Genomic DNA, 26,206 nt, shown 5'->3' with positions numbered 1-26,206 from the left:
CCAACACCAATCCTTCCGTTCTGGTATCGGTGTCATTATGGTAAACAACTTCGTTCCCACGGTCATCTGTTTGCAAATCAACGTATTCATTAAATCTTATTGTTTCTGTTCATTAAAGACGGGTGGCTAATTTGGTTGTGCAATTGAAATACAGAAATGTGATAAATGGTACGGTAAATTGTAATTTGAAGCTACAGAATGCACATTTGGGCAATAATCGTAGTGTTACAAGGACCGCACCTTTCACAAAAAATGAGTAACCTTTAAAACAAAGGTAACCCATCCAGGTAACAGCCAACTGTTTTGGTCCTGTTGGGCCACATCAGCGTGGCATGGCGATCGTGATGGTTGTGGCTTCCCACACAGAGAAGGAAAAATGCATGTATGGCCACGCCACAGTCAATCCATGAGTTCAGTGGGCGTTGTCTAGCTCCGCCTCACTCGTTCTGAGTCATCTGACGCAGCAGTAGAGTGCTGGTCTTGATTGCATGATAATCTCTCGATCCTTGCTTATAGCAAAGGAAAAAGGGATAGAAGAATTTGGAGAATATGCATACTGATGGTAGGTGTTAAGGTTACCAAGGTGATTCCAAAGCACAGAAACGAGTCGTGCGGCAAAATGTGCAACGTTTAGTTAGTAAAAAAATTCCTGGGATAGAGAAGGAATTTGTTTTAGGTGGAAGACTAAGAATTTTACCACCATGTGATGGAAATTGCCTATCTAATCCAGCTGCCTGACAGATCTTTCACGATAGAGATGTTCCACAACACAGCATGTCATCTCGTATTGTTTTGTTTTTTTCGGACGCGAAAATGTCGAACGTGAGTGTTCAACATTTTCATACCACGATTATCAGCTGAGTGAGACAAGGAACAAGTTTGGTGACAGGTTTGACAATGTTACCAAGGGCAGCCGTCCTTGTTTCCAAAGGTAACTGAATCTAAAAGAGCCGTGCGACGTAAAAGCTCGCCGAGAAAGTCAAATGACACATTGGCACTGCAAACAGAGCCATGCAGTTGCCTGTGACAACAACGCGATTTAAATGTCAAAGCTCCTGTCGCTCCCCACTCAACGGAAAATGGTATTAATGTTATATTAAACCTTCTCCCCTAAAAGTTTTTCTCATACATCACTATAAAGTAGACTATAGGTCAATTTACACGCAGTATATTTTCCCACAACCAGCAGGCAAATTTTGCTTCTCTCACTCTTACTGGTCACAAAGAAATGGGAGCAACTCATTATTAAGCGTTGAGTGTGGCTGTGATATTAACACAGGTTTTTAAAACTTATCGAGCGACATTTTTCTGTTGCATACAACTGCCACAGATACATCGTAGATTTGGTTTTAATCAAAAAAGTTTCATGAAGATTACACTAATCATGTTCTACTGAAAAAAAGTTGCACATTTATTTCTCACAAACAAAGAGGAGATGCGTAATCGTAATAAACTGGATTCTTTTGTCTGCTTAATTTATCTAGTTACTCACAAGTAGAAAATTATTTTTCTCCCAGGTAGGGGCATGGAATTGAATACTATTCAAATGTAGTAATTTTTTTCTCATTAAAAAATCTCTTTTTTGAGTAGCCAATGCCAGATTCTCCCGCAGTCAGTGGAGATAAAAAGCTTCTAAGGACCAAGTCCTACCATTCATTTCCTTAGTTCCCCTTGGCTATTTTGCCGCCACTACTCGACCGAGCACAAAAATTGTTGATATCTGGGCGCGTTGGCTAGCCAAGTCCGTTTATCTAAAGCTATTATGCTTAAAAGAGCTCATCATAATTACAGTTCAGTGAAGGAAACTGAATGCACAAAAGCCAAACACGAAAACCCATAAAACCGGCACTTGGAATAAAAAAAGAAGAGAACGTGTACCCCTGACCACGGCAGTGGTGCCATCTTCCGGGTCTTAGGGTATCCTATGAATAACATGATATACACAAGTACATAAAAGTTACTTAAAGAAGCATGCGAGTACAGCTCTTAGTAAAACCTGATGTGAATATGACGATATTCCAGGAAAAAACTAAACAAAAAAGATTTAATAAATTTATACAAAAATGAAACCGACCAACTTAACATGGCGAAGGCTGACCGTAAAATACCTCGCCCTACTGATGATCTCAAATAATTATTACAAACTACGATCCCATAACTCTCCCCGCACTGCACTCCCCTTCAGTCCTCTGATAAATGCTGGCAAAATTTTAATTTATGCTAATTGCGATTATCACAAATTACATTTTTTCGCTTTTGACCCTGCTTTTTTGCTTTATATGTACTAGCTTCAAATGTATGTAAATTGATGGCACCAAGCTTTTCCTTGTCTTTAAATTCACGTGACTACTATTACTACACAAGTGAACAACAGCAACAAAAATAAAAATATCAGACACAATAATTTAAAACATCAGGAACACTACTTGGATTTAGGGGCCACCAGTGTATGGAGAGACCTAGGGGAATATCCAGAAAGATGACTGGTGCCCCCCTTCCCCCACCACCCTCTTCTCCATCAAACTTGTGAGTATTTTGTGAATATAGTCTAACAACGAAATTCTTGCAATGACAAGATTGCATATTACTATCAAAGATGTAAAATTTACTAAACTTGAGAAATTTTTCTGGCTAGCTTTCCACACTGAAAACAACCACTCAGAAAAGGTTTCACCTGTGGCCACAATATCAGTGGGTTTTCTTGAGGCAAAAGTCACTCACAACTACACCCAAATTGACAGTGCGGTCATACAAGGCTTGCGCTAGGGAATAGTAAGAAGCACCATTACCATTGGCCTGCTTCCATGCTCTTAATATTTGATAGGACTGCTCAGAACCTTTTTTTGGGTTGTCCATCACTATCTTATCTAATCGATTATCTTTTACCCCAAGTGCCCTACCCAGTCTTTTACATTTTCCCATCACGGCCTCAGCTATGTCTGGTAAATCTCTTCTGTCTATTGGTCCCTCCTTTAGGTTCCCTGCTTTATATTGAAAAAACCAAACAAAAAATGTGTAAGGAAACAAATGTATAAGCAACTTATGAAGTGAATTACAACTTATGGCATCAAATATAGGCAAATAAACTGAACTTCTCTATGACAAGTTTGAAGTTTGATACGGAGGTTCAGAATCTGTGAATCTGTGCTCAACAGGACAATGAAGGTTGCATGATTGACAACAATAACGGAATATGATGCTGTATTTAGCATTCTACAATGAAGAACACTTATTCAAAGGTTTTCAATTGTGAGTCCATCATTATGAAATGCGCTTCTCTGTGTTTCCTTCAGTTATTAACTCAGGGTTTAAAGGAGCAAGTGCTGCCACCGTATGAAAGACAGCTTCAATCGATTTGCTTGTCCTGAATGGGGTCATGGTTGAAAGGAGAAAGAGCTTGATAGTTTAAGTTAATGCAAAGAGCTTAAGAAATTATTCTGTTACTTACGCAAATTCACAACTTCCTTTAGGGGTGGAGTGCATTCCATAAGACAGAAGTCTCGACGAATCTCTTCAAGATCATGCTTTCTTAGGGCAGACGCAAGCTTGTCATAGGAGGCAGCACCTTTCTGCCACCAAGTTTTTAGCATCTTATAACTTCGCTCGTATTCCTCATCGTTGTCTATCTCAATACCATTGAGTTCCGCATCACTCAGATCTAAGCTTTTCCCAAGCTTTTTCCATTCCATGTCGCCTTGTATATCCAATGCAAGGTATGGAAACCATTCAAGAGGAATGTTACCCATTCTGACTTTTGAAAAAAGAATGAACTTCTATGATACTACTATTTGGGATTTCTTTGTTCCCTATTTATGGATGTTTATACACTGCATAAGCCACCTCTACCTTCTTTTTTTCCTCATTGTATATTCTTTGAATTCTCAAATCAAAATAAATGGAATTTATAATATACTGATTTAATTCCTTAAGATGTGGAACAATCATGTGGTTTTGTTCCTCATTTGATAGTTCGTAGGCACCGTTTTAAACCCTGTTTGAATCTTGAACGCTTCCATGCTTTTCTATTCGCAGTTTCCTCTATGACCTCTATTGCCATTCCCTTGTAAGGAATTAATGGTTGAGTCTACCACACAGTTGTTTCTACTCGTATCAACCAGAATGAAAGAGACACTTGACAGCACTTGTGCTTGGAGAGTTCAATATCACAACCCTAAATGACCTAAATTAGTGAGGTCAAGTAATGGTGCCATGCAAACTGATGCCAGGATCATACTGTGACTGCTCTAAACATGATAATTACTATCACCCGACAAATTAATAGGTAAAGCAGCATCTGATAATTTTTTTCAGTTGTTAAAAGTGATTCAATTCCTGAGTTCTCCCCTAATTTTACGTACGATACGTGTTACATCTTAATAGCGCATTTGTCATAGTTAATAGTGATATTGATACTAATGCCATATTTTCACCTTATTCAATGATTTAACATGCAATACAAACAAACATTTTGCAAGTTGCATAGTCTTTTACACGGTGAGGAAAATAAGAGCAATTTCTGCTTGAATTACATGTTAAACCATTGAATAAGGGATTTATTTTTCCATTATTGTCTCATTTTCAGGTATTTTGGCATCTAGTTTAGGAAATATATCCTTTGACTTCTCCATATAATTGTATAGAATGCAGAAAGCCTGCACAAAGGACGAAAACAACACTAATGAAACTATTAAAGTGTTCTCTAAGATACACGTTAGAGGTCAAGCCCGAAAACGGAAAACAAAAGTTTTGATCATTTAGTGTCGCTATCTTGTCTCTCCGCCTTCCGTCTGTATTTCAGCCCTGTTCTACAATGTATTACCGTCCCTTATCGTCGCTAATATGATAGAATGGTGTAAAATAACGTAAAATGGCGTAGCCTTGAATAGATCATATTATGCATTACTACAAATGACCTGCTGCATAAAATCAATCACAGTTTCAGTTTCCTGTGCATAGGAAAGTTGCTAAACTCTCTACAATTGTGAACTCTGTTTTTGATTTAGCAAAATCCAAAACATCACATGCCTGCACATGAGGCTAAATCCTACACCATCTCTCTTTAAAGTGATTGGATAAGAACAAAAGGTGACCTCTTACTTTTCTCACCAGACTCCTGAGCAGGGACTGTTTCAGTACTGGAGGATGTCTTCTCATAACCTTTAAAAAAAAAAAAACACAAGAAAATATTCCTTAAGAATCTGCTTTTCATTTCAACTTACAAATTAGGTTGAGGATAATAATCAAAATTAAGAACAATCTAAAATGGCATTAAAAATGAATATTAACAATAGTAGCCAGGAAACAAACATACAAATTTTGTCCTAGTATGGATATTTCACCATCCTATTTTGGTCATAGTTCTAATGCCTCACAGTCTTTAGATAACTGCAGAGCCAAATTTGCAAGAAACCCTTCAGTTGGTGAACATGAGCAAACAAATACTAACAACAATCAGTTACAAAAAAATTACCAAACACAACTTCATGCTGCTTGCTCCCCAATTCTTTACCCTCTTCCTGATCTGATGGATGTACTGGAGCTGTTAATAAAAAATTCAGGTGTGAGAAGTTCACATCTTTTTCAGTATCTTTTCTAAGTCCTGCTGAGAATATTGATGATTCATTCATTATTGAGAGACTAAATTTTCACACTTCAAAAACTATACATTTAAGCGTAGTAAATGGCCAAACCTAGGGAGGAATTTTCTTATGTTTTTGAATTGTTTTTATTGTTTGATCTTAAACTGTACATGATATTTCTTCTCATACCGTGAATTACTAATTGGTCCTGTAACCAGTATGATAGCTAAAGCAAATTGGTAGGACATCAGTCACCTTCAAAATATCTATATGCATTGTAATGAGCTTTATAGTTCCATAGTTAAACATGTTTTCTTATTGAGAATTTAGTGATAATATATACATGTCATGCATGCATACATATCCATGATTAGATGAAAAAAAACATACAATCAAAATAAGGAAGCTGTCGAACAGATTTCAATTTGCTCCATTAGCTGTAAAACAAAATTATATCTTGTTAGCTTTTTCCTTGAAGAATGTAACTGCGTGGTGACCCATGCATCAGTCTCAGACAGACTGGGAAATTTCATACAGAAGCCTGGTACCAAACATGGCATAAATTTCTCTGCCTCCTAAAAGCTCCATTATTCAGCTTAGTGGTAGATTGAATTGCAGGTCTTACACCTAGACTTGTTCTAAACTTAAACTGTACATTCATTGACTGCATTCCACCATTCAGATTCGTGCTCTTGTTTGTTCATTCTTACTTTTCAAACATGCACCTCTAGCATGCAAAGTACAACTGCAAACTGCTGCTTACAAGCCCTGGGCTTAGAAACTTTGAAGGTGTAGGGGGTTGTGGGGGGGGGGGGGGGGGGGTGTTGAAGTCCTAAATGTAATAACTGTCCTAAATGTAATAAAGTCCTAAATGTAATAACATTTGGTCCTAAATGTAATAAAGCCCTAAATGTAATAACGTTCGGTCCTAAATGTAATAAGCCTCCTATGCAATCGTTTAACTGCGCTAACATTGAGATGTTAAAGTGACAGCTGTTGCACCAAAGAATCCTCTGACCAATATTTATGGAATATTGCGGGCTCACTGATATTAATCAGCGGCTTTTTATTTGTTAAAGACGTAGGTTGAGAAGCATTGGCTACAAAACCTTATTCTAATACTGATGTGCTTTTGGCATCAAATTGACGGACGCAGAAGCAACGAGAACGTTGACTAATAGCTCTCTCTATATCATTGGCTCAGACTCTTAAGTGTAACAGATTTTGACGAAATATTTCTGTCCTCAGTGCTGAAGTTAACACTTGAAGAACCAAATTGCAAGGAAAAAGAAGTCCACCGACTTATACGTTAGACAAATTCTGGGCTCAGAAGGGCATTTTTTGTACTGTCTTCCCTTGCCAGATTTGTACGAGTTTGCATAAAATATATTCATATGCGTTATTGACCAAACGTGAGGTCAAAATGGCTATATATTGGCCGAGTTCTTTTCTTTTTTTGCGCTTTTATGGACTGAGACGAAGTCACGGTCCATAAAAAAGTAGAAAAAGAACGAGGCTAATATCCAGTAATCTTGACCATACAAGAGAGTTTATATTCTCTTGGCTTAATCATTAAAGGATTCATTGTATAGCAAAAGATTTCGCTTTGATAAGAATCAAGAATGGCCTGTTTATTTCGAGAGCCGATAGTGAAAGCCAACTGTGTTTGCAGCACAATAAACCCAAGAGGGTCATTTATTTTTTCTATGTATATATGAAAACATTGTCCAAAAGTTACGAACTTTGTAAGTTTTCTTGCGTGGGATCAATACGGGGGATCCCGAACGGGCGAGGGTGGGCCCATCATGTCCGCTCAGGTAGCCAATCAGAACACAGGATTCACTTCATCTTGCCCGCGTGCGCTGCTAGCTATATGATAATGTGACTTGCAGAGCAAGATATCGACTGACCAATGATATGTTATCCCATTTCACGATCACAGGTCTCGACATGTTGACTTTTTCCACGCAAGAGTCAAATTGAACCATTGAGCTACACCATTCAACACATGATGGTCAGTTGGTGGTCTAATGAACCATTCATTTTTTTCATCAGTTCCCGAACCGAAATATTAGGAAAACATACATTTTAAAGTTGATCTCAAGTTTATGTTTCATTTTTTGTCTTCACCTCTTCTCCCCGCCGTGAGGGGAGAAAATGAATACATAAATAGATGAATGAAAAAAGAAAGCTCAACAGTTTCCACTTATAGTCATATGGTACATGAACTGATTACTGAGGTGGAGTAAAGCCATAGAGGGCTGGAAATGCAACACCCCAGGTTCAAAATTGAATAAATCAGGATATTCATTCTTAAAAATGAACTCAAATGCTTCATTAGAATCAATTGACACTGAATAACATTGATGTGCAAAATTTCAATAACGCTACTGATAATAACAATAACAGAAATCATTCAAACTGGTCTAAAATGGTGCATCACTTCTAAAGACTTTAACACGAACGATAACAACAACAATAGCATGCTAGTTCATCATAAATTGTAATAAATTTCTTTTCCAAAAAGACTTAATGGTTACGTGCCAATCGATTCCATCCTATTGAGCTTCCAGCCAAGCACTTGCCCACTTTGCGCTGGAAATGATTTTCTTGAACTCGATCAATAAACCGCTTTAAGGACCATACTTCGACTGCTGATATTTCTTATGTCTAGCGAGTAAAAAGACGCTGATTGATATCAGCGGGCCCATAATGTAACATGTATACTGGTCAGCGGTTTCTTTGGAGCAACAGCTGTCACTAACATATCAATGTGGATGTCCGCCATAACAACAATGCACTGCAGGAGTTAAACGATTGCATTAGAGGCTTATTACATTTAGGACTAAATGTTATTACATTTAGGACTTTATTACATTTAGGACCAAATGTTATTACATTTAGGACTTTATTACATTTAGGACTTCAACAGGGGGGGGGGGTGGGTTAGGAGGGCTTATCTATCAAATAGAGAAGCCTTGACTATGCTCTGTTGCACAGGTAGCAGCTAGAGCACTAAAAAGAGGTGTAGGGAGAAACATGAGACATAGTCAAATGTTTCTCCCCACTTCTCTTAAAATAAAGAATCCATTAATTAAAATTCCCAACAATTTACTTCCAAGTTTTTCTCAAAATGAATAGAATTCGTAATATACTGATTAAATTCCTTAATACCTGGAACAATCATGTGGTTTTGTTCCTAATTTGTTAGTTCGTAGGCAAGCTTTTAAACCCTGTTTAAATTTTGAATGTTTCCATGCTTTTTTCTCGCAATTTCTTCTATCGCCATTCCCTTGTAAAGAATTAATGGTTGAGTATACCACACAATTGTTTTTACTCGTTTCAACCAGAATGAAAAATATACTTGACAGCACTTGTGCTTAAAAAGTTTTATATCACAACCCTAAATTAGATATTTATATTTTTCTCACTTGTTTAAAGTGAATCAATTCTTGATTTCTTCCCTGATTTTACATGTTATGTCTTAGTAGCGCATTTGTCATATACTTAATGGTGATATTGATACTAACACCATATTTTCACCTTATTCAATAGTCTAACTTGTAGTACAGACAGATATTTTGGGAGTTGTGTAGTATTTTACAGGGTGAGGATTTCAAGAGCAATGAGCAAAATTTCTGCTCGAATTATATGTTAAACCACCAAATAAGGGATTTGTTATCCACTATTATCTCATTTTCAGGTATTTTGACATCTGGTTCATGAAATACTTCCTTTGGCTTTTCGAGCCAGACAACTATAAAGATTGCAGAAAGCATAAACAAAGGAGGAAAACAACACTACTGAAACCATTTAAGTGTTCTCAAGGATGCGCTTAAGAGGTCAAGCTCAAAATATGGAAAAGAAATCAAATTTTTGATCATTCACTGCGACCATTTTGTCACCCCGTCTTCTGTCTGTATTTCAACCCTGTTCTACAGTGTGTTACCATCCCTTATTGTTGCTAACATAGTAGAATACATAAAAAATAACACAAGATGGTGTAGATCATACTAGGGACTGTTACAAATGACCTAGTTCTCTTTGAAGCAGTAAAGAGTTTCTATTTCTCGAGAGTGAAAGAGAGAGAAGGCTTTAGGAGGGAGCCTATATCAATAGGGGATTATAATTGCATGTACCAATTTGTTAATACAAGTAGATGGACCTTACGATAACCAGGAGGGGGCCTTAAATTAGCGGGGGGCCCTTCAATAAGCAGCATTTTATAGTAGACACATCACTACATTACCATTCAAAATAGCAAGGAAGATTTGAGGGGCTGAGACTGTAATTGAGTAATGCATCCTACACAAATTGTATGATACATGTAGCTACAGCAACTTGTGCAATAATCAAAAGTAGATTGAGTAATATTAATGTACACTTAATATACACACATTGATATTTCATACCACAGACAATGTACAATTAATACACACACATTACATACCAGAATATTTCTTATTAGAGGCATCTGTGATATCTACTTGTAGAACATTGCCAGTTGCACCCTCACTAGGTTCCTTTCCTTGATATTCTGTTCCGCACATACAATTTAAAAAAAAAGAAGAATCGTAATTGAATATAAACTAAAAAATTGTTTTTTACAAATAAACTTAATAGGATGTATAGTGCACTTGACTTGTTTCATCAATTTGGGAATAAGCTCAGAAGAATTTTTAAGGCTCTTTCTCTGTTTTGTCTGTAATTACCAACTATCACCTGTACTGCCTATGTTATACTGTTGGCATTTTATGTAACAGAAATAACATTGTTGTAATTTCTCCATACATTTCAATGTTTTTTTCAAGAACAAAAACAAGCATAATATTATTTCTAATCTAAGAGTCTCCAGCCATCTTCCTTTCTTGGTCTGGAGTGTCCTGCTTTTTTGGTTGCAGGTCTTAAGCAAACAACTACTGAGAAGGTGGTTAGTCCAAAATACGGAAAACAAATTTAAGTTTTGATCATTCAGTGCAGCCATTTTCTCTCTCCATCTTCCATCTGCATTTCAGCCCTGTTCTATGGTGTACTATGGCCCCATATCATCGCTAATATGGTAGGATGGAGTAAAATAACATAAGATGGTGTAACCTTGGATAGATCATATTAGGGGCTGTTGCAAATGACTTGCTGCATAAACTCAGTCATTTACGTATTTGTTCATGGATATTACCGCACCAATTAAAACTAGCTAAAACTGTGCATAAGAAAGTAGATAAACTGATTTGAACTCTCTACAATTGTGAACTCTGTTTTTGATTTAGTAAAATCCAAAACATCACATGCTTGCACATAAGGCTGAATCCTACACCATCTTATTTTAATGTGATTGGATAAGAACAATAGGTAACCTCTTACTTTTCTCAACAGACCCCAGAGCAAGGACTGTTTCAGTACTGAAGGATGTCTTGTCATGACCTATTACAAATAAAAACAAGGAAATATTCCTTAAGAATCTACTTTTCATTTTGACTACAAATTAGGTTGAGGAAAAAAGACACAAATTAAAATGAAGAACACTCAAAAATAGCCTTAAAAATTAATATTAACAATAGAAGCCAGGAGACAAACATACAAATTTTGTCCAAGTATGGATATTTTACCATCCTATTTTGGTCAAAGTTCTAGTGCCTCACAGTTTTTAAATAACTAGAGAGCCAATAACAAGAAACTCTTCACTTGGTTAACATAAGCAAACAGGAGGGCTTATTTTATAAATAGAGAAGCCTGTGCTCTATTGTGTTGCAAAGTACAAAGCAAGCAGCTTGAGCACAAAAGTGTAGGGAGAAACTTGAGACATACAGTCAAATGTTTCTCTCCACTTCTCCTATTATAAAGAATCTGTTAAATTCCCAATGCCTCCCTTTTAATTTTCCAGACAAACTTTATTTGCAAAGCAAACAACAGTGTTGTCAGAATGCTCTATACTCTCAAAAAGCACACTACAATAAGCCAATCAGAATCCTTGTTAGAATAGTTCAAATAAACTGATTGGCTAAACAAGACTGAAGCTGTCAAAAATGTCAAACCATCAAAGTTCACAATCTGCAATAGTTTACAAACTGAAATAGTTCAGCAGGTTGATACTTAATACCTTTGCCTGAAGTTTTTTAATCTGAAGGGTGGACTGTGTAATTTCTGCAGCCTGCTATACTCTGATGACCAGAGATCATCATGATAAAATAGCTTTGATAGACCTACACATTTGACACCATCATGATTTGTATGAATTTTAACAGTCATGCCACTTTGGTTATATTTTTCATCGTTCCTGTTTTCTACTCTTGTTTTTGAACATGGCGCTATTTAATATTGTATTATACAAGTGTTAGGCATGTATGAGTTTTATTACCTTACATAATCTTACTAATCCAACTGAGCATGAAAACCATTAAAACCTGGACAGTCCATTTTTTTTTCTCTTTGAGGACTTTCATCTCTACTCATGTTATAATAATATCAATTACTGTGCTTGGTATGTTTACAAACATTTGTTTGGTTCTTCTGTTGCTACCAGCCAGCTTGCTTTCAAAAAATTGCAATAATTTTTCAAATGTTCTGTTTGAAGCAGCAAAGAGTTCCTATTTCTCAAGAGTGAAAATGAGAGAAGGCTTTGGGAGGGAGCTTATGTCTATGGAGATTATAATTGCATGTACTATGTACTTGCATGTACTTGCATGGCCTTAAATCAGTGGAGGGCCTTAGTAATCGTCAGTTTACAGTAAACACATCACTTCATTACCATTCAAAATGGCAAGGAAGATTTCAGGGGCTGAGACTTCAATTGATTAATGCATCTTATACAAATTGTATGATAGATGTGGCTGTGCAATAATCAAAAATAGATTTAGTAATATTAATGTACAAGTAATATACACACATTGAAATTACATACCACAGGAATTTGGGATATCTGAAACACTGCCAGTGGCACCCTCACTAGGTTCCTTTTCTTGATATTCTGTTCCACACATACCATTTTTTAAAAGGAGGATTATAGTTGAACATATACTAAAAAATTGTGTTTTACAAATAAACTTAATAGGATTTATAGTACATTTGACTTGTTTCATCAATTTGGGAAAAAGCGCAGAAGAATCTAAAAGCTCTTTCACTGTTTTGTCTGTAATTGTCAACTATCATCTGTACTGCTTATGTTGTACTGTTGGCATCTTATGTAAAAGAAGTAACATTGTAAGTTGTAATTCCTCCTTACATTTCAATGTTTTTTCAAGAACAAAAACAAGCATAATACTCTCTCTAATCTGAGTCTCTAGCCCTCTTTTTTTCTTGGTCTGGAGTGTCCTGCATTTTTGGTTGCAGGTCTTAAGCAAATAACTACTGAGAAGGTGGCTAGCGTCTACTTTTTGAACTACTTCAAACAACAATCTTGACATGTAAAACTGTTCACAACAGAACAGTCGACACAACGGAACTAACGTTTTGAGACTTCCTGTTTTCAGCCATCTTTACTTACCAATTTCTGTCTCTGTTAAGAAGTAGGGACGAAGTTTTCCATCACGATCCTCTCCTACTACACCAAGGACCTGGTCCTTGTCGTTAATGATTGGGGATCCAAGGATGAAAGATTTCTCAAAAATACAATCCTTGTCAGAAGAATGAAGTTCGTACTTTCTCTTTTCTTGACTGTACTTGAATGTGAATTTCACTATTTCTTTGTATCCCATGATTGAGTACGCAGACACATCGTCAATGTTTTCAGTACTTCCTGGAACTCTCAACTCAAGAATTATAAAATCCTCATTTAGCGTGGATGTATTATTGCCTCCTTTTACTGAAATGAACGAGAAACTGCCAACTTGATTGATCTGTAACATTTCGAGCCGATAATTTTTCTGGTCAGTAAAAAAATTTTTCGAAGACCGATGCAATTTTATTGTCTTAGCTTGATCTTGTTCGTTGATTACACCTTGCCAAGTTAGCAAACGTGACCTCCCTCCAACTTTAACGGCACAAGCCATTCCCCTTGTTTTGTAAATTGTGGGGATGTCTATGTCATCAACTTCCCTTACTGCATAGATGGCCTTGATGGGCTTTGGGTCTCTCCCAAAAGCCATGCCTTTTCCGACGACTCCTAGGTTATGCATCGGTTGAGAAACCGGCATGTGGAACTTAAATGGTGATTGTTACAAACCTCTCGCAGACGTTTGGTGAGACCAAGGTTTGGCTGACTCTCAGCCTGAATGCAATGCCGTAGTGTTCAACTTCATCCCAAAGGATCTTTCATAGCAGCTTGCGTGCGCATAGTGGAAGTTGGCGGATGCAATCCGTCATACTGAGTACAATTTCGAGCCCAGGGTCATTTTGGCCCTTTTTCAGCGGTATAGTCGACAACTGGCCAAGATCGGTCATGTATGGGGAGTTATTTAACGTTATATATGTGTAAAGTATAGGGCATAATATGTATTGAGGATAATAATGGTATATAAGCCGAATGCCATATAGACGACAAAATGGCTGACAATATTCATGCTATAAGGTTCATGTAAGACTTACGATATGTCCTAGTTAGCTTTATTCTTCCACGTTAACCCCTTCTACCTTAAGTTGACCTTGTTGTACCATTACCTCACACACAGGTATTTTGTGTAGATTATGTGTGTTGTGCGAATAAATGTAACCAAAAATAAACTGTATTGATGCCACGGATACTTGTTAGTACAAAATGCAGACAGCAAACTGCAGACCGGATACAAAATATAGACTGCAGACTTCAGAGTGGTTACAAAATGCAGACTGAGAATCTGAAGAGTTTCTACGTCTGGTATATAATAACATGTCATCCTACAGCTGGTTACCGGTCACCTCGCCACCAAGGAACGATCTCGCCACCAACGTACTCGCCACCAACGTACTCGCCACCAACCACCAATAAAGAGATAAACTAGAATAAAGTAGTCGAGGTATATAAAATATATGGTATATAATAACATGGTATATAATAACATGTCATCCTACAGCTGGTTACCGGTCACCTCGCCACCAAGCAGACTCGCCACCAGCGAACTCGCCACCAAGGAACGATCTCGCCACCAACGTACTCGCCACCAAGCGAAGTCTTCTCGAAATAGATATCAAATAGCGATTATGAAATTTAGATTTGAATGATTTGCGCTAAGGTTATCTCGAGTAAGGTGATGCCGTCAAAGTGGTGGAAGAAATATTTCCCTTCATGTCGGATGAGAACAATAGGAGCTCGTTTGTAATCAATAGGTGAGAACAAAAAGTTATTTCACACCACCTTTGATCGTTAACGTTATTTTAAATTATTACCGACTTCATGATCAAAAGAGGCGAAGCCGGAAACAAACGAAAAGCTAAAACAAAAAAGACAAAACAAAAGGGAACGGAACAAAAGAACTCTGAATTTAGTCGAGTCGAGTCGAGGAGTTGTGACAGTTGTGAAACCTAGCGAGAATAGGAGAGGAGAAGAATAAAAATCTAGTGAAGACGAGACAGTGTGGGCTATCCTTACTAATTCCCCACATCGCCACCAACCACCAATAAAGAGATAAACTAGAATAAAGTAGTCGAGGAGAGTAGGATGTTCGAACGAGCACAATTCAAATCAGCCGATACGTTTGTGCGCTTGTCTGTATTTAAATTATGACCTTCAGCGACGTGTTAGATGTGTTCCGTTCCTAACTCATTGACATCGAAACGTATCGTGTTTGTCTTTTGCACGTAAGCGAGGAGAAATTGCAAAACTCGATGCGAGGAATAAAAACTTACTTGAGAGAAAATGAAACTTCATGGGAAGAAATAAGTGATGAAATGAAACTCGATAGCAGTTGTATTAAAACTAAACTTATCGGTTTTGAACGTGCTTTCGACAACATACGTTTATAAAGTTTGAGTACAGACAAGCGAACAAACTTATCGGTTTCGAACGTGCTTTCGACAACATATGTTTATAAAGTTTGAGTACAGACAAGCGAACAAACTTATCGGTTTCGAACGTGCTTTCGACAACATACGTTTATAAAGTTTGAGTACAGACAAGCGAACAAACTTATCGGTTTCGAACGTGCTTTCGACAACATACGTTTATAAAGTTTGAGTACAGACTTATCAGCCGAACATCCTACTGTCCTCGACTAATCTCTTTATTGGTGGTTGGTGGCGAGAAGACTTCGCTTGGTGGCGAGTACGTTGGTGGCGAGATCGTTCCTTGGTGGCGAGTTCGCTGGTGGCGAGTCTGCTTGGTGGCGAGGTGACTGGATACCCTACAGCTTACCGAGCGTCACGCAATCGCTTTTCCGCGATCAGCCTTCACGATTATTTGCACTACTGTGGAAAATTCCTGGCCCATTTCTTAATGAAAATCGATCGTAATATAATTTCAAGCCTTCAATATAGTCTTCTTACCATGCGCGCGAGTTGCTTGGTGTGATGTCTGTACAGACTTTACCAACGTAATAAAAATAGATGATGGGAATAACAGTGATGGTAAAGCAAGCTTAAAACGGCAGAAATCGCCAGAAACTACAACGGATACACAGGGTTATGAGTAAGTTTTATTGATTTTAAGAGAAAAATGTTCATATTTCGAAATATTTATCGTTGTAAATGGACCATATTTCGTTCCCTATACTATTCCTTATAACGTGTTCAAATTTTCAACGGTTCCTCTCGTCACACAGCGCGTGACGCGTTCATGCCGCCTGTGACAAGACAATTGCGTAAACAATACTTAGCATAATAACATTATACACAAAAAACACAGGATTTTGGATCATGTATTTGTTAAAAAAGAATATCCATATAACTACAATGAAAACAAACATAAGATTCACCATTCTGATCGTGAAATTAATACCATTCGCACTGTTGTAGTAGCTACGTTCCTTGGCATCAAGTGAATCCAACATGGCGCCTTTCTTCACCAGCAGTTTGCATCCATTATAGTTATGTTCTTCAGTCTTACGGTAGTAGTGTTGTTCAGTAGATTGCATAGAGTATATATAGTTTGGTTTCAGATTTCAGATTTTGCTTTTTACAACAAGTGTACGTTTTTCAACTAAGACATTGGCATACTTGGCATACAAGGCATACAAGGCATACAAGGCTTTCATGGCTTTTAAGCGGTCGCGACTCAATTCGTTCCAAAATAACCGCTCAATAACATCTTTTAGTGTGGACTGGCCGCGAACAATACGACTTGTGTATGCGTCTGTAAGTATTTTGAGCGTTTGCGCCATAATACTATGAGGTTCTTTTACGGACAAAATATCGAACATGGATACATTAATGTTTTGTTCAATTACGTTTTTGTTATGCGTTATAATACAAGTCTTAAAATAAAATAAATCAATCTCATCCGGAATACATCGATTTTGGATGTCATACATCGATGTTGTGCAGCATACATCGCTTTCCTGACTCATTCACGCGTGACCTTATATAACTAAAAGATGTTCAACAAAACTAAAAGATGAGGAAGCGGAAATGGAAATGACCGGAAGTCAGATTAAACAAGAAGCCCCGGAAACTAACCCTTTCAAAATGGTGGAAATAGAGGCGGATGATCAGTGATGTTTGAGAAGCAGTATGCAAGGTGTACGGATTTGGCTTGGGTGATTAGTGAGGGAGCTAAATAGAATTGGGGAAAGTATCTCAAATCATGAGTTGAATTGACATTAATGCTCATGCATCAAAATTACAGCCTAACCTCCCTTGTACCACAGATTTAAAACTGGTGTTGCCCCTGTGTGGTATCCCAGTAAAAAGACGACAAAAAAAACAAAGGCATTTTATGACTGGGCTACCACAGGTATCCCAGTAAAAAAGACGACAAAAAAACAAAGGCATTTTATGACTGGGCTACCATAGGTATCCCAGTAATGACCCTGGGCTCAAGATTGTTATTTAGCGGGAAACCGACGTAGGCGCATGTCAGCAGTTTCTTACATCAATCTAAAATTTACAGAAATTGCCTCTCAGCTCCGTTTTTCCCATCTCAGCTCTCTCCTTGAAGGCTGTATTTCTGCATAATTTTCCTGTTTCTTTCGGTTCCAAATCGATCATTTCTGGGAGACCAAGCCTGTGCTGTTTTTGTGCCAGTGAGGAAGTCATCATGGTTCCACGTAAATTGTATATTAAGCTCAATGTCATCTTTGCGATCGTTCTGTTGCGTTTGGAGTACGTTCTTGGAACCTGCATCGAACGCGACGAACAAATACAAAAGTATTTGACTTCTTCCAAGCCTCCTTTTGACAATTATCTTAACATATCGAAGGCTGTTTATCCTTCTGTGGATCTCCCATCTTTGCTGATCGACATCACGGTGAAATTCCTGAAGACAGCTGGCAAAAAGTCAAATGGAAGTAATAGTTTGAGCACTTTAGAGCAAAATGTTTCTCGATCAACGACATTTGAAATCAGGAAATTTAAGTGGAGTATGTCATGCTTGTACGTCAGCGGAGGAATTAGCCTATCCGCTATGAACTGGTTTTCCCTGGGAGCGATTTATCCAAACAGAAGAGGAAGTAAATTGCACATAACTCTGCCACAATTTTGCAATAGCTTTTCCGTCGACAGACAAGATACAATGATGTACTTCCTTTCCACGGTAAATGATCATTCTGTTCTGTGTAGCGTTTTGCTTTTTGATTTAACTTCGTTGTTGAGTCGTAGTGTGTTGTGCAATTTGGCGTAAATGCCGTAATAAGACCCTAAGACTGGTATTGTCATCATCATAACTTCTATGACTAAAATGTTTTGAAAGTAGCAATGTTGATAGACATCTGGACCTCCGCAGTATCCAAAAGTCTTCTGGGAACGTACGTTTACGAAATTTCCCTCGTTTTTAAAAGTTGTTCCGTTATATTTTACCATTAAATTGAGAGCATGTTAACTCATCAAGTTGAAGTAATGCAATGTTTTCAATCTTTTAAAAGTCATGCTCTTTTTCTGTTACAAAATGAAAACTATAGGTGCGCTAAACGTCCTATCTCGACCCACCCTGCTAAAAAGTAACTCTTGGATGCAAAGCATGTAAGAGTGTTTAATCGAAGATAAATGTGGATTCCCCTTTTTTTAACCCGATCTCAATTGCTGTTCACTTTCACAACACTGTGACATGCTGACTTGTGTGTTTTTTATAACCTAGATGAACTATCCATGCCGTAAAATACGTGTGTCTACACTATAATTATTGTTATTTTTCTTTAGCTGCAGGATATAGCAGTCAATCCATCAGTTTCAGATCCAAGATTGAACACGGTTGAGTGCGTGATCCCAGGCCATAGGAAAGGTCCACACCTTTCTGGTGTAAAGCAATTGTTGCATGGTGTTTGTTGGAGTTTACTGGTTATCAGCCTCACCATGAGTACTTTGACATCACAATGGATAATAGTGGAGCTGAAGTCATGGGACAGTAGTAAGATTGCAGCAGCTATGCTTCTTTCTACACTCCTTTTTCTGGGGGGACTTTTCATTAATCTTTACACATGGATATCAGCAACAGATGTTGAAAATGAACAAGACATCTATGTCAAGGTGTTCTTTGGATTTATATGTTTTGTGCTTCTCCGACGCGTAGGTTGGTGTATGTGTGTACAGAAAAAATTGAAGTGTTTTAGTGAACTAAACTTAACTAAGGGCCATGGGAAGATGACTACAGAGAACCTTTTTTCTGGTGTTGTACTTTATCCAGCAGTATTCATAACATATCATCATTTACTGTGGATTTTGCTTGGTATGATAACAGAGCCATTTTGGGGTTTTACTGTTTTAGTGGCTGTTATTTCTCTATGTGCTACATTTTTCTTCTTTGTGTCAGAACTGTATTGTGTTTTCCCTAAAAAATTTTATTCCTCTGGAAAATGTAAAGAAACATTTATATTTGTCATGTCTTTCTTTTTGATTGTAGCCGTCCTCTTTGCGTTTGTGTTGTTTATGCTTGATCTGTTTGCAGTAGCACAGGCTTCTATGGGTGAGAGTTTGATTTCAACACTGATTCAGAATATTTTGACATTTGTTGTAACTGCATGGTTGGGATATATGAATATTCTAACAAAATCAAACCCGGGAGATAAAAGAGAAGGAGGAGATGAATGTGACGGAAATGGAGCAGAGGGAACAGGAGGAGAAGGTAATAAAGGGTCTGCAAATGGAAAAACTAAAAGAAGAAAAAAAGGGATGAAAAAAGAGGAAGTACCCTTGCAGGTACGCAGTCAAAAACTCCTTGAAACGGCATAAAATCCCATGCAGACTAGCATCCTATCCTACATTCCTTTATACTTCAGAAACTGATGATACGCACAAATAGTTAGCAGACTTAACCCATACCCCTATCACTCTTTGTTGTCACATTTACTTGGGTATCCCTTCCTCAACACACTTAATATTTTTATATTCTGAAGAACCATTTTTATCACTTAACTGTGGATCAATCACCATAGAATTACTTTTGCTCGATTTTAAGTCTATTAAATAATAGTCATAACATTGTGATTCATGAACTGTCTTAGTTTTAGATTGTAACTGTAATAAATTCTTGTATCCACAATTAAAGAGAGATAAATGAATACAAGAGCCTATTTTATCACCGTAGTAAAACGGTTTGTTTTACAAATAATTATTATTTTTTAGTACACACTAATACAGTGGATAGCCCTGGAGGTGCACTCTGATTGGCTGTTTAAAATCCGTATATCCTTTGCTATTCATCTCCGAGCAACTTGCGCAGGATTTGCACCCAAAAATATTCTAATCATTGAAGGAATGAAAGAGTTTAAATCCTCTTTTGTGGCATAATATCTTAGTCTTTGAGTATATAGTGTCCATGGCTGGGGATGAATACTTGCGTTACTGCCTGGTGGCTCGGTAAATATCCACCACTGGCCACCTCGGCTAATAGTTGTCAAATGTAAGGTGTTACGGGTAAGCATCAAGCACCTCTCATTAAAATCAGAACCATTGTCAGGATTTCTTTTCAAAAAAAATTTTTTTTCTTAATTCATACACTACATTTTGATCAAATTTAATTATGGAGAAGTCGAGTGAAGTTTGAACACTTATGAACTGAAGAAATCAAAAAGTAATGTAAATGTTTGGACTGCAATACAATGTTTGTTTTGATTTGTCTCATATTGACATATGCAAAATTGTTTTGACATGGTTCATCTTATTGAGGATATAAACATATAGAGAATGATCCTGATGGAATCAATATCAGTAGTTAGGCAACTGCCCACCTACCCCTCCCCTAACCTAACATTAACCCTGACTTGTCATCAATTGACTGTTGTTGGGTTAGAGGAGGGGTAGGTGGGCAGTTATGTACATAAAAAAATGACGCACTCCTTATTGGCTGAGAAGGACTGCATTCTCATGTAACAAGAGTGCAAATTACAAATAGCGCACACGCTTTCAAAATTTCATCTGTCTTGACTTTCTGCGGTGGTTTTTTCATGTTCATTATTAACATCATTATTAATTATTATTCATTATTAATGACATGGTTTCTCTTGAAATTTGGTATAATAAGCACTTGTAAATTATTCAAAGACTACATATTGCACTTGCCCCAAGGGCTCTTGCAATTTTGTTGTCTTGAAAAACATTAACTCCTGCTTAGTACACCTAATCATTTAAATTACAATTTCCTTGATCGTGCACGTGATTGGTTTAAAATACTACTATTTTCTACTAATTCACTTGCCAAGTTGTTAACAGACAATTTGTTATCAGACAGTTCAATGAATCAATCACATTCTCAATTGTGGTTTAAATCAACCAATCACATGCGAAATTGTAGTTTAAATCAACCAATCACAACCTTGGTTTCAATCACCATAGAAAAAGTAAACAGACTTCTACATTGGGGCTTTCTTCAAAATGGAGAATTTTTCCCCTTGAAAAATGATAGTATAATAGAAGAAAACATGGATTTTGTTTATCCTATGGCACAAATGACTTTGGAATCTCTCGCATTATTATGAAACGAATTGGACTGAACTACAGTTTAACAGGCTTGGTTTACAAATTTATTTAGGATTTGCATTGGTAGAATTCTTCTTTTCTGAGTTAAATCAGAACAGTCAACGTGGGATTTTCTTATTAAAAATATTCAATTGTGAACTCAAGGAAAATAAAGTTCATTCCTGTTTTCGATGACTGGAATAAATTTTCGACGGGACTATTTAACCCTCTCATCGTCCGTTTCGATCGTGCCTCAGTTGATTTACGATTAAACCAAACTAAAACGGAAAAATTGATACATGTTGATATATAACTTATGTTGGTGCGTTACAAATAGCGCGGTAACAATTTTTTTCGTGAAGTACACCAGCGAAGGTCTACCGTATCTTAATTAAACGAACATCTTAAAATCATGACAAATTTGTAAACCGAAACGAAATTAAAATCTGTAATCTGCGAAATGAACTCAAAATCTTTGACTGCGAAATGGAAATCTGAAATTTCGCAACATGAATACGTGCGAATCCCCAACCAAAACTGTCTCATCCCATCGTAAGACTTTTTTGCTGTAAAAGAAAAATGGCGCGAAATTGTCGTAATGTTCTCCTGCTGAGGGAGAATGCGTCACGCTTCTGTCACTTTTTTCATGTAGCCTGTTCCACGCGTTCAGTTAAGTAAAACGAAGAGAAAGAGGAAACAGCGCAGTAAGAGCGGTTTGGGTTGGGTCGCGTATATAACGCAACCCGACCCAAGCCTTACTCGTTTTTTTACCGTGTACTGATCACGCTTCGTTTTATTAACTAAACAACTGGAACAGGCTGGGCAACATGGCATTCAAGTTACCGTAGTTTAGGTTACTCGAGTGTTCGAAGAGAAGTTTAGCGTCAAATGATTTACCAGATCTCCTTCAGTTTTTGTGGAGTGATCTTACTGACAAGGACTAAAAAGGAGATCGGCAAGGGAAAATTTTGGATATGTTTGTGCACCGTTAGTCACGCGACATTGTCCTGTGGATGTCCTTTCAGAGAAGCGCCATGTCACGCATTCGAATTAATTATCGACTACGTACATTGATGACGAAATCTAAAATAAAAATTTGCATCTTATGGCTAAATAGCGCAATTCTTCTTTCACACAGGCGATGCATTGATTTCTTCGCGACCGTAGTGGACATTTCATTTCGCAAATTACAGAATTTCATTCCGTTCCGTTCTGTTCCTCCAATAATCATTAAAAAAATACAATTTCCTCGATTGTCATTGGTTTAAAAAACTCCTATTTTCCACTAATTCACTTGCCAAGTTGTTATCGGACAGTTGAATGAGCCAATCGCATTTAAAGTTGTAGATTAAATCAGAGAATCATACTGAAAGTTGTAGTTTAAATCAACCAATCACAACCTCGGTTCAATCACCATATAACCAGTGTACAGATTGCTAACTTAGGGCTTTCCTCATAACCTTTAACAATAATAGTCTTCTAATGTAAATTTACCCTTTCTTTCATAACTTGGCTATTCCTCTTTCCTCGGAAATTGTAACTTTTATGACTAATTGGTAATAAGACTTCGTGTCGTCCTATTCGGTCTGTTATGATACCCGTGACAAACAAATCGGACTCCCGTTTGCGCAATCGTCCGATTTTGTTATCAATCGTTTGATTACAGACCAAATTGGACTCACTTAGTCCTTACCATTACTAACAAGTACATGTAAGCCAAATAGAGGATAACTGACCCACATAGTTAAGCCTCTTTGTCAGGATTGCTTGGATAAACTTTTTGTCGCTAGGTGTGTTTTCACTTGTCCAAAGAAATATGAACTATATCGAGAATGTTTCCAAAGTCAGCTAATTATGAGGTAATGAAGGAAACTAAATGATAACCGTAACAAGGTATATATGAATCAATGTTCTAATTCCACCTGTAGGGTTACTCATGTGAGGCAATAACCATCCAGAACGTGTTTCATCATGACAGTGCGATCACACAAAGCTCGTGAAAGGGCATGGTAAGTGGCTTCAGTTCCCCTCTTCCGCTTCCATTTCAGCAGTATCTGGTAGGACTGCTCAGATATGTCGTCCCGATGTTCTTCCTCTATCACGTCCAAGTTATCGTCGTCTAACCCGAGGGCTCTCCCAACTCTCTTACGTTTTCGCTGAACTTTAGAAGAAATGTTCTGAAGGTCTTCTTTGCTAACACATCCTTGCTTCAGCTTTTTTGCTTCGAAGATGAAAATAGATAAAACAAACAAGTAGGTACGTACAGGTAAACAAAAATAGTGCGGTAACAAACATTTTTGTGGGCTCTAGGGGTGAGTTTGGGACTTATTTGGTGACATAAGAAAGAAGCCTTTTCCATAGTTCTTAGAATTATCTCTCGCAGACCAGTATAGGTTTTCACCCATTGCGGAAGAAGTCTCTTTTATCAGCTATCTCAACTGTCTAAAATCAAGGGTGTTTTCTTAGGCAAGGCAGCTACGAAAGAATTAGCTTTTCTTGATTGGGGTCAGGGTTTGGAACCCGCAGCAACAAAATGTGAACCATCAGTTATCCGAGGCAAAAAAAGCAGAGGTTGGAGTTAATGCCAGAATGACTCAAAAAACAATCTACTAGGAAACTTACGCAGTTCCTCAGGTTTCCCCGCAGGTGGATCATGTTTCCTAAGGCAGTATTTTTCAAATGTCACTGTATACTCATGCTTCTTTAAGGCTTTTTCAAGATTGACATAAGTACCATCACGTTGCCACCAGGTTTTGAGCATTTTATAACACCTTTCGTAGTCCTCATCGTTGTCTTTTTTAATACCATTAATATCTCCATCAGTAAGGCCTAAGCTTCTCCAAAACATCTCCGAGGCTTTGTCTTCTTGCATATCCAATGCAAGGTAGGGGAGATACTTGAGGATGACTTTAGGATGAGACAATAAAGCAAAATTACTTTCAAATGGAAATATTGCGGAGAAAGTCTCCGTTATCCTGATTCCTTCCAGGTCGTTTATGACCTTCCTGCGATAAAAGTTATACCCAGTATTTTCCCTCAACTCAAATAACCAATTAAACGCTCAACGCTCATTACCTTCAGTCTCTGCATTTTTTCTGTTAGAAACGAAAACCACAGTACCCTTCGAGTATCCGAAACGTGTTTAATCTTATATAAGAAAGAATTTGAAAGTTGCAATACTCTTTGCTACAACATATATGTTACATCAGACATGTAAAAAAATAGGCAGATAACTCAGACATCGGCATTGATAATTCATGATATCATGCCCAACCTCCTCCAATAATTGCTTACTATCACAGAACCAATTAGCGCGAGAATCATTTCTTAATTTCTTCCCTAATTTTATAAGTGATACATGTTAGATCTTTAACAACGCATTTGTCATTGGACGGTTAAGAATATATGAAGGTCATATTCATGCATTTGTCATTGTTAATAGTGATACTTATATTAATTAAAATTTTTGCCTAATAGCATAATTTCGAGTACAATTTGGTGAGTAAATTTTTCAAAGGCAATAATCTTTGTCTTTGTTGTGCAAAGTTGTAACATAAGTCGCACTTGTGTTACAACTTTGCACTTGTGTTAATGAAAAATTTACTCGTTTTCAGCCAATCACAAGCAGGTGATATTTTCATGTAAATTATTACACATGTAACATAAGCAGATATTTGCGAGTTGCGTGTTATTTTACGAGGTGAGTAAAATTACAAGCAACGAGAAAATTTCTGCTGGTATTATATGTTAAACCATCGAATAAGGGATTTATTATTCCACTATTATCTCACTTTCAGGTATTTTGGCATCTAGTTTACGAAATACATTCTTTGGCTTGCCCAGATAATAACAGAAAGCGTTCGAAAACAACAATAATGAAACCATGAAAGTGTTATCTAGGATGGCTTAAAAAGTCAAGCCCGAAATACAGAAAAGAAATCAAAGTTTTGATCATGATCATTCAGTGCGGCCATTTTGTCTCGTTTGTATTTCAGTCCTGCTCTACAGTGTACAACGGCCACTTATCGTTGCTAATATGGTAGAATGGCATAAAATAACGTAAGATGGAGTAAACTTGGATAGATCACATTAAGGACTGTTTCAAATGAACTGCTGCAAAAATTCAGTCACTTAGAAATTTTAAAATCAATATATTTATAATATTTATAGATATTGCCGCACCAATTAAAACTAGCTGAAACTGAACGTAAGAAAGTAGATAAACTGAGTTGAACTCTCTACAATCGTGACCTCTGTTTTTGATTTAGCAAAATCCAAAACATCACATGCTTGCTTTTAAGGTTAAATCCTACACCATATCGATAAGAACAAATGGTGACCTCTTACTTTTCTCTTCAGACTCGAGAGCAGGGACTGTTTCAGTGCTGGAAGAAGGCTTGTCAAGACCTATATAAAATACACACAAGGAAATATTCCTTAAGAATCTACTTTTCATTTTGACTTACAAATTAGGTTAAGAAATAAAAAAAAATTAAAATGAAGAACATTCTAAAATGGCATTAAAAATGAATATTTACAACAGCAGCCAGAAAACAAACATATAAATTTCGTCCTAGTATATATACGTACGGATGTGTTACCATCCTATTTTGGTCAGAGTTCTAATTTGCCTCACATTTTTTAGATAACTAGAAGGCCAATAACAAGAAACCACC

General features: G+C 37.2%; 3 protein-coding genes across 9 annotated transcripts; 1 reads left to right on the top strand and 2 right to left on the bottom strand.

Annotated features, from left to right (window-relative positions):
* Nucleotides 1-1,335: 1,335 nt before the first annotated feature.
* On the bottom strand, nt 1,336-13,892 carry LOC113667596 (uncharacterized). 4 transcript variants are annotated; one of them, XM_089186190.1, is made up of 8 exons: nt 13,060-13,892; nt 12,478-12,543; nt 10,941-11,000; nt 10,030-10,116; nt 5,471-5,539; nt 5,098-5,157; nt 3,449-3,751; nt 1,336-2,984 (listed from the first exon to the last, which is right to left on the bottom strand). In XM_089186190.1, the coding sequence occupies exons 1-8, from the start codon at nt 13,706-13,708 to the stop codon at nt 2,689-2,691; spliced, it is 1,590 nt and encodes a 529-aa protein (XP_089042316.1). In that variant the 5' UTR covers nt 13,709-13,892; the 3' UTR covers nt 1,336-2,688. The 4 variants fall into 4 exon arrangements, with proteins under 4 accessions (XP_089042316.1, XP_089042317.1, XP_089042318.1 ...); XM_089186191.1 differs by having other exon boundaries at nt 1,336-2,981; XM_089186192.1 differs by lacking the exon at nt 12,478-12,543 and having other exon boundaries at nt 13,060-13,859.
* Nucleotides 13,893-17,479: 3,587 nt separating this feature from the next.
* On the top strand, nt 17,480-23,592 carry LOC149038920 (uncharacterized). Of its 4 annotated transcripts, none has more exons than XM_089186179.1 (3): nt 17,480-18,174; nt 18,777-19,698; nt 20,199-20,254. In XM_089186179.1, the coding sequence occupies exons 1-3, from the start codon at nt 17,680-17,682 to the stop codon at nt 20,237-20,239; spliced, it is 1,458 nt and encodes a 485-aa protein (XP_089042305.1). In that variant the 5' UTR covers nt 17,480-17,679; the 3' UTR covers nt 20,240-20,254. The 4 variants fall into 4 exon arrangements, with proteins under 4 accessions (XP_089042305.1, XP_089042306.1, XP_089042307.1 ...); XM_089186180.1 differs by lacking the exon at nt 20,199-20,254 and adding an exon at nt 23,459-23,592 and having other exon boundaries at nt 17,481-18,174; XM_089186181.1 differs by lacking the exon at nt 20,199-20,254 and having other exon boundaries at nt 17,485-18,174; nt 18,777-18,984; nt 19,477-20,134.
* LOC149038919 (uncharacterized) lies at nt 20,653-26,094 on the bottom strand. The gene is made up of 3 exons (XM_089186187.1): nt 25,878-26,094; nt 24,153-24,437; nt 20,653-23,751 (listed from the first exon to the last, which is right to left on the bottom strand). The coding sequence occupies exons 1-3, from the start codon at nt 25,984-25,986 to the stop codon at nt 23,465-23,467; spliced, it is 681 nt and encodes a 226-aa protein (XP_089042313.1). The 5' UTR covers nt 25,987-26,094; the 3' UTR covers nt 20,653-23,464.
* Nucleotides 26,095-26,206: the final 112 nt, after the last annotated feature.

Source organism: Pocillopora damicornis, chromosome 10 (assembly GCF_964200805.1).
Source record: "Pocillopora damicornis chromosome 10, jaPocDami1.2, whole genome shotgun sequence".
Lineage (NCBI taxonomy): Eukaryota > Metazoa > Cnidaria > Anthozoa > Scleractinia > Pocilloporidae > Pocillopora > Pocillopora damicornis.
The sequence above is the reverse complement of the archived record's forward strand: the minus strand, read 5'-3'. Positions and strand labels throughout refer to the sequence as shown.

Excerpts from the sequence above, each read along its gene's own strand:
- LOC113667596 (XM_089186190.1), bottom strand. The coding sequence starts at position 13,708 with ATGCCGGTTTCTCAACCGATGCATAACCTAGGAGTCGTCGGAAAAGGC. Across the intron at positions 11,001-12,477 it reads AGATATCCCAAATTCCTGTG|GTCATGACAAGACATCCTTC; the intron begins GTATGTAATTTC and ends TATTTGTAATAG. Across the intron at positions 5,540-10,029 it reads CTCTAATAAGAAATATTCTG|CTCCAGTACATCCATCAGAT; the intron begins GTATGTAATGTG and ends TTTTATTAACAG.
- LOC149038920 (XM_089186178.1), top strand. The coding sequence starts at position 17,680 with ATGGTTCCACGTAAATTGTATATTAAGCTCAATGTCATCTTTGCGATC. Across the intron at positions 18,175-18,776 it reads TGATGTACTTCCTTTCCACG|CTGCAGGATATAGCAGTCAA; the intron begins GTAAATGATCAT and ends ATTTTTCTTTAG.
- LOC149038919 (XM_089186187.1), bottom strand. The coding sequence starts at position 25,986 with ATGAAAAGTAGATTCTTAAGGAATATTTCCTTGTGTGTATTTTATATA. Across the intron at positions 24,438-25,877 it reads TCTCGAGTCTGAAGAGAAAA|TCATCCTCAAGTATCTCCCC; the intron begins GTAAGAGGTCAC and ends CTCATCCTAAAG. Across the intron at positions 23,752-24,152 it reads GGGGAAACCTGAGGAACTGC|CAAAAAAGCTGAAGCAAGGA; the intron begins GTAAGTTTCCTA and ends TCATCTTCGAAG.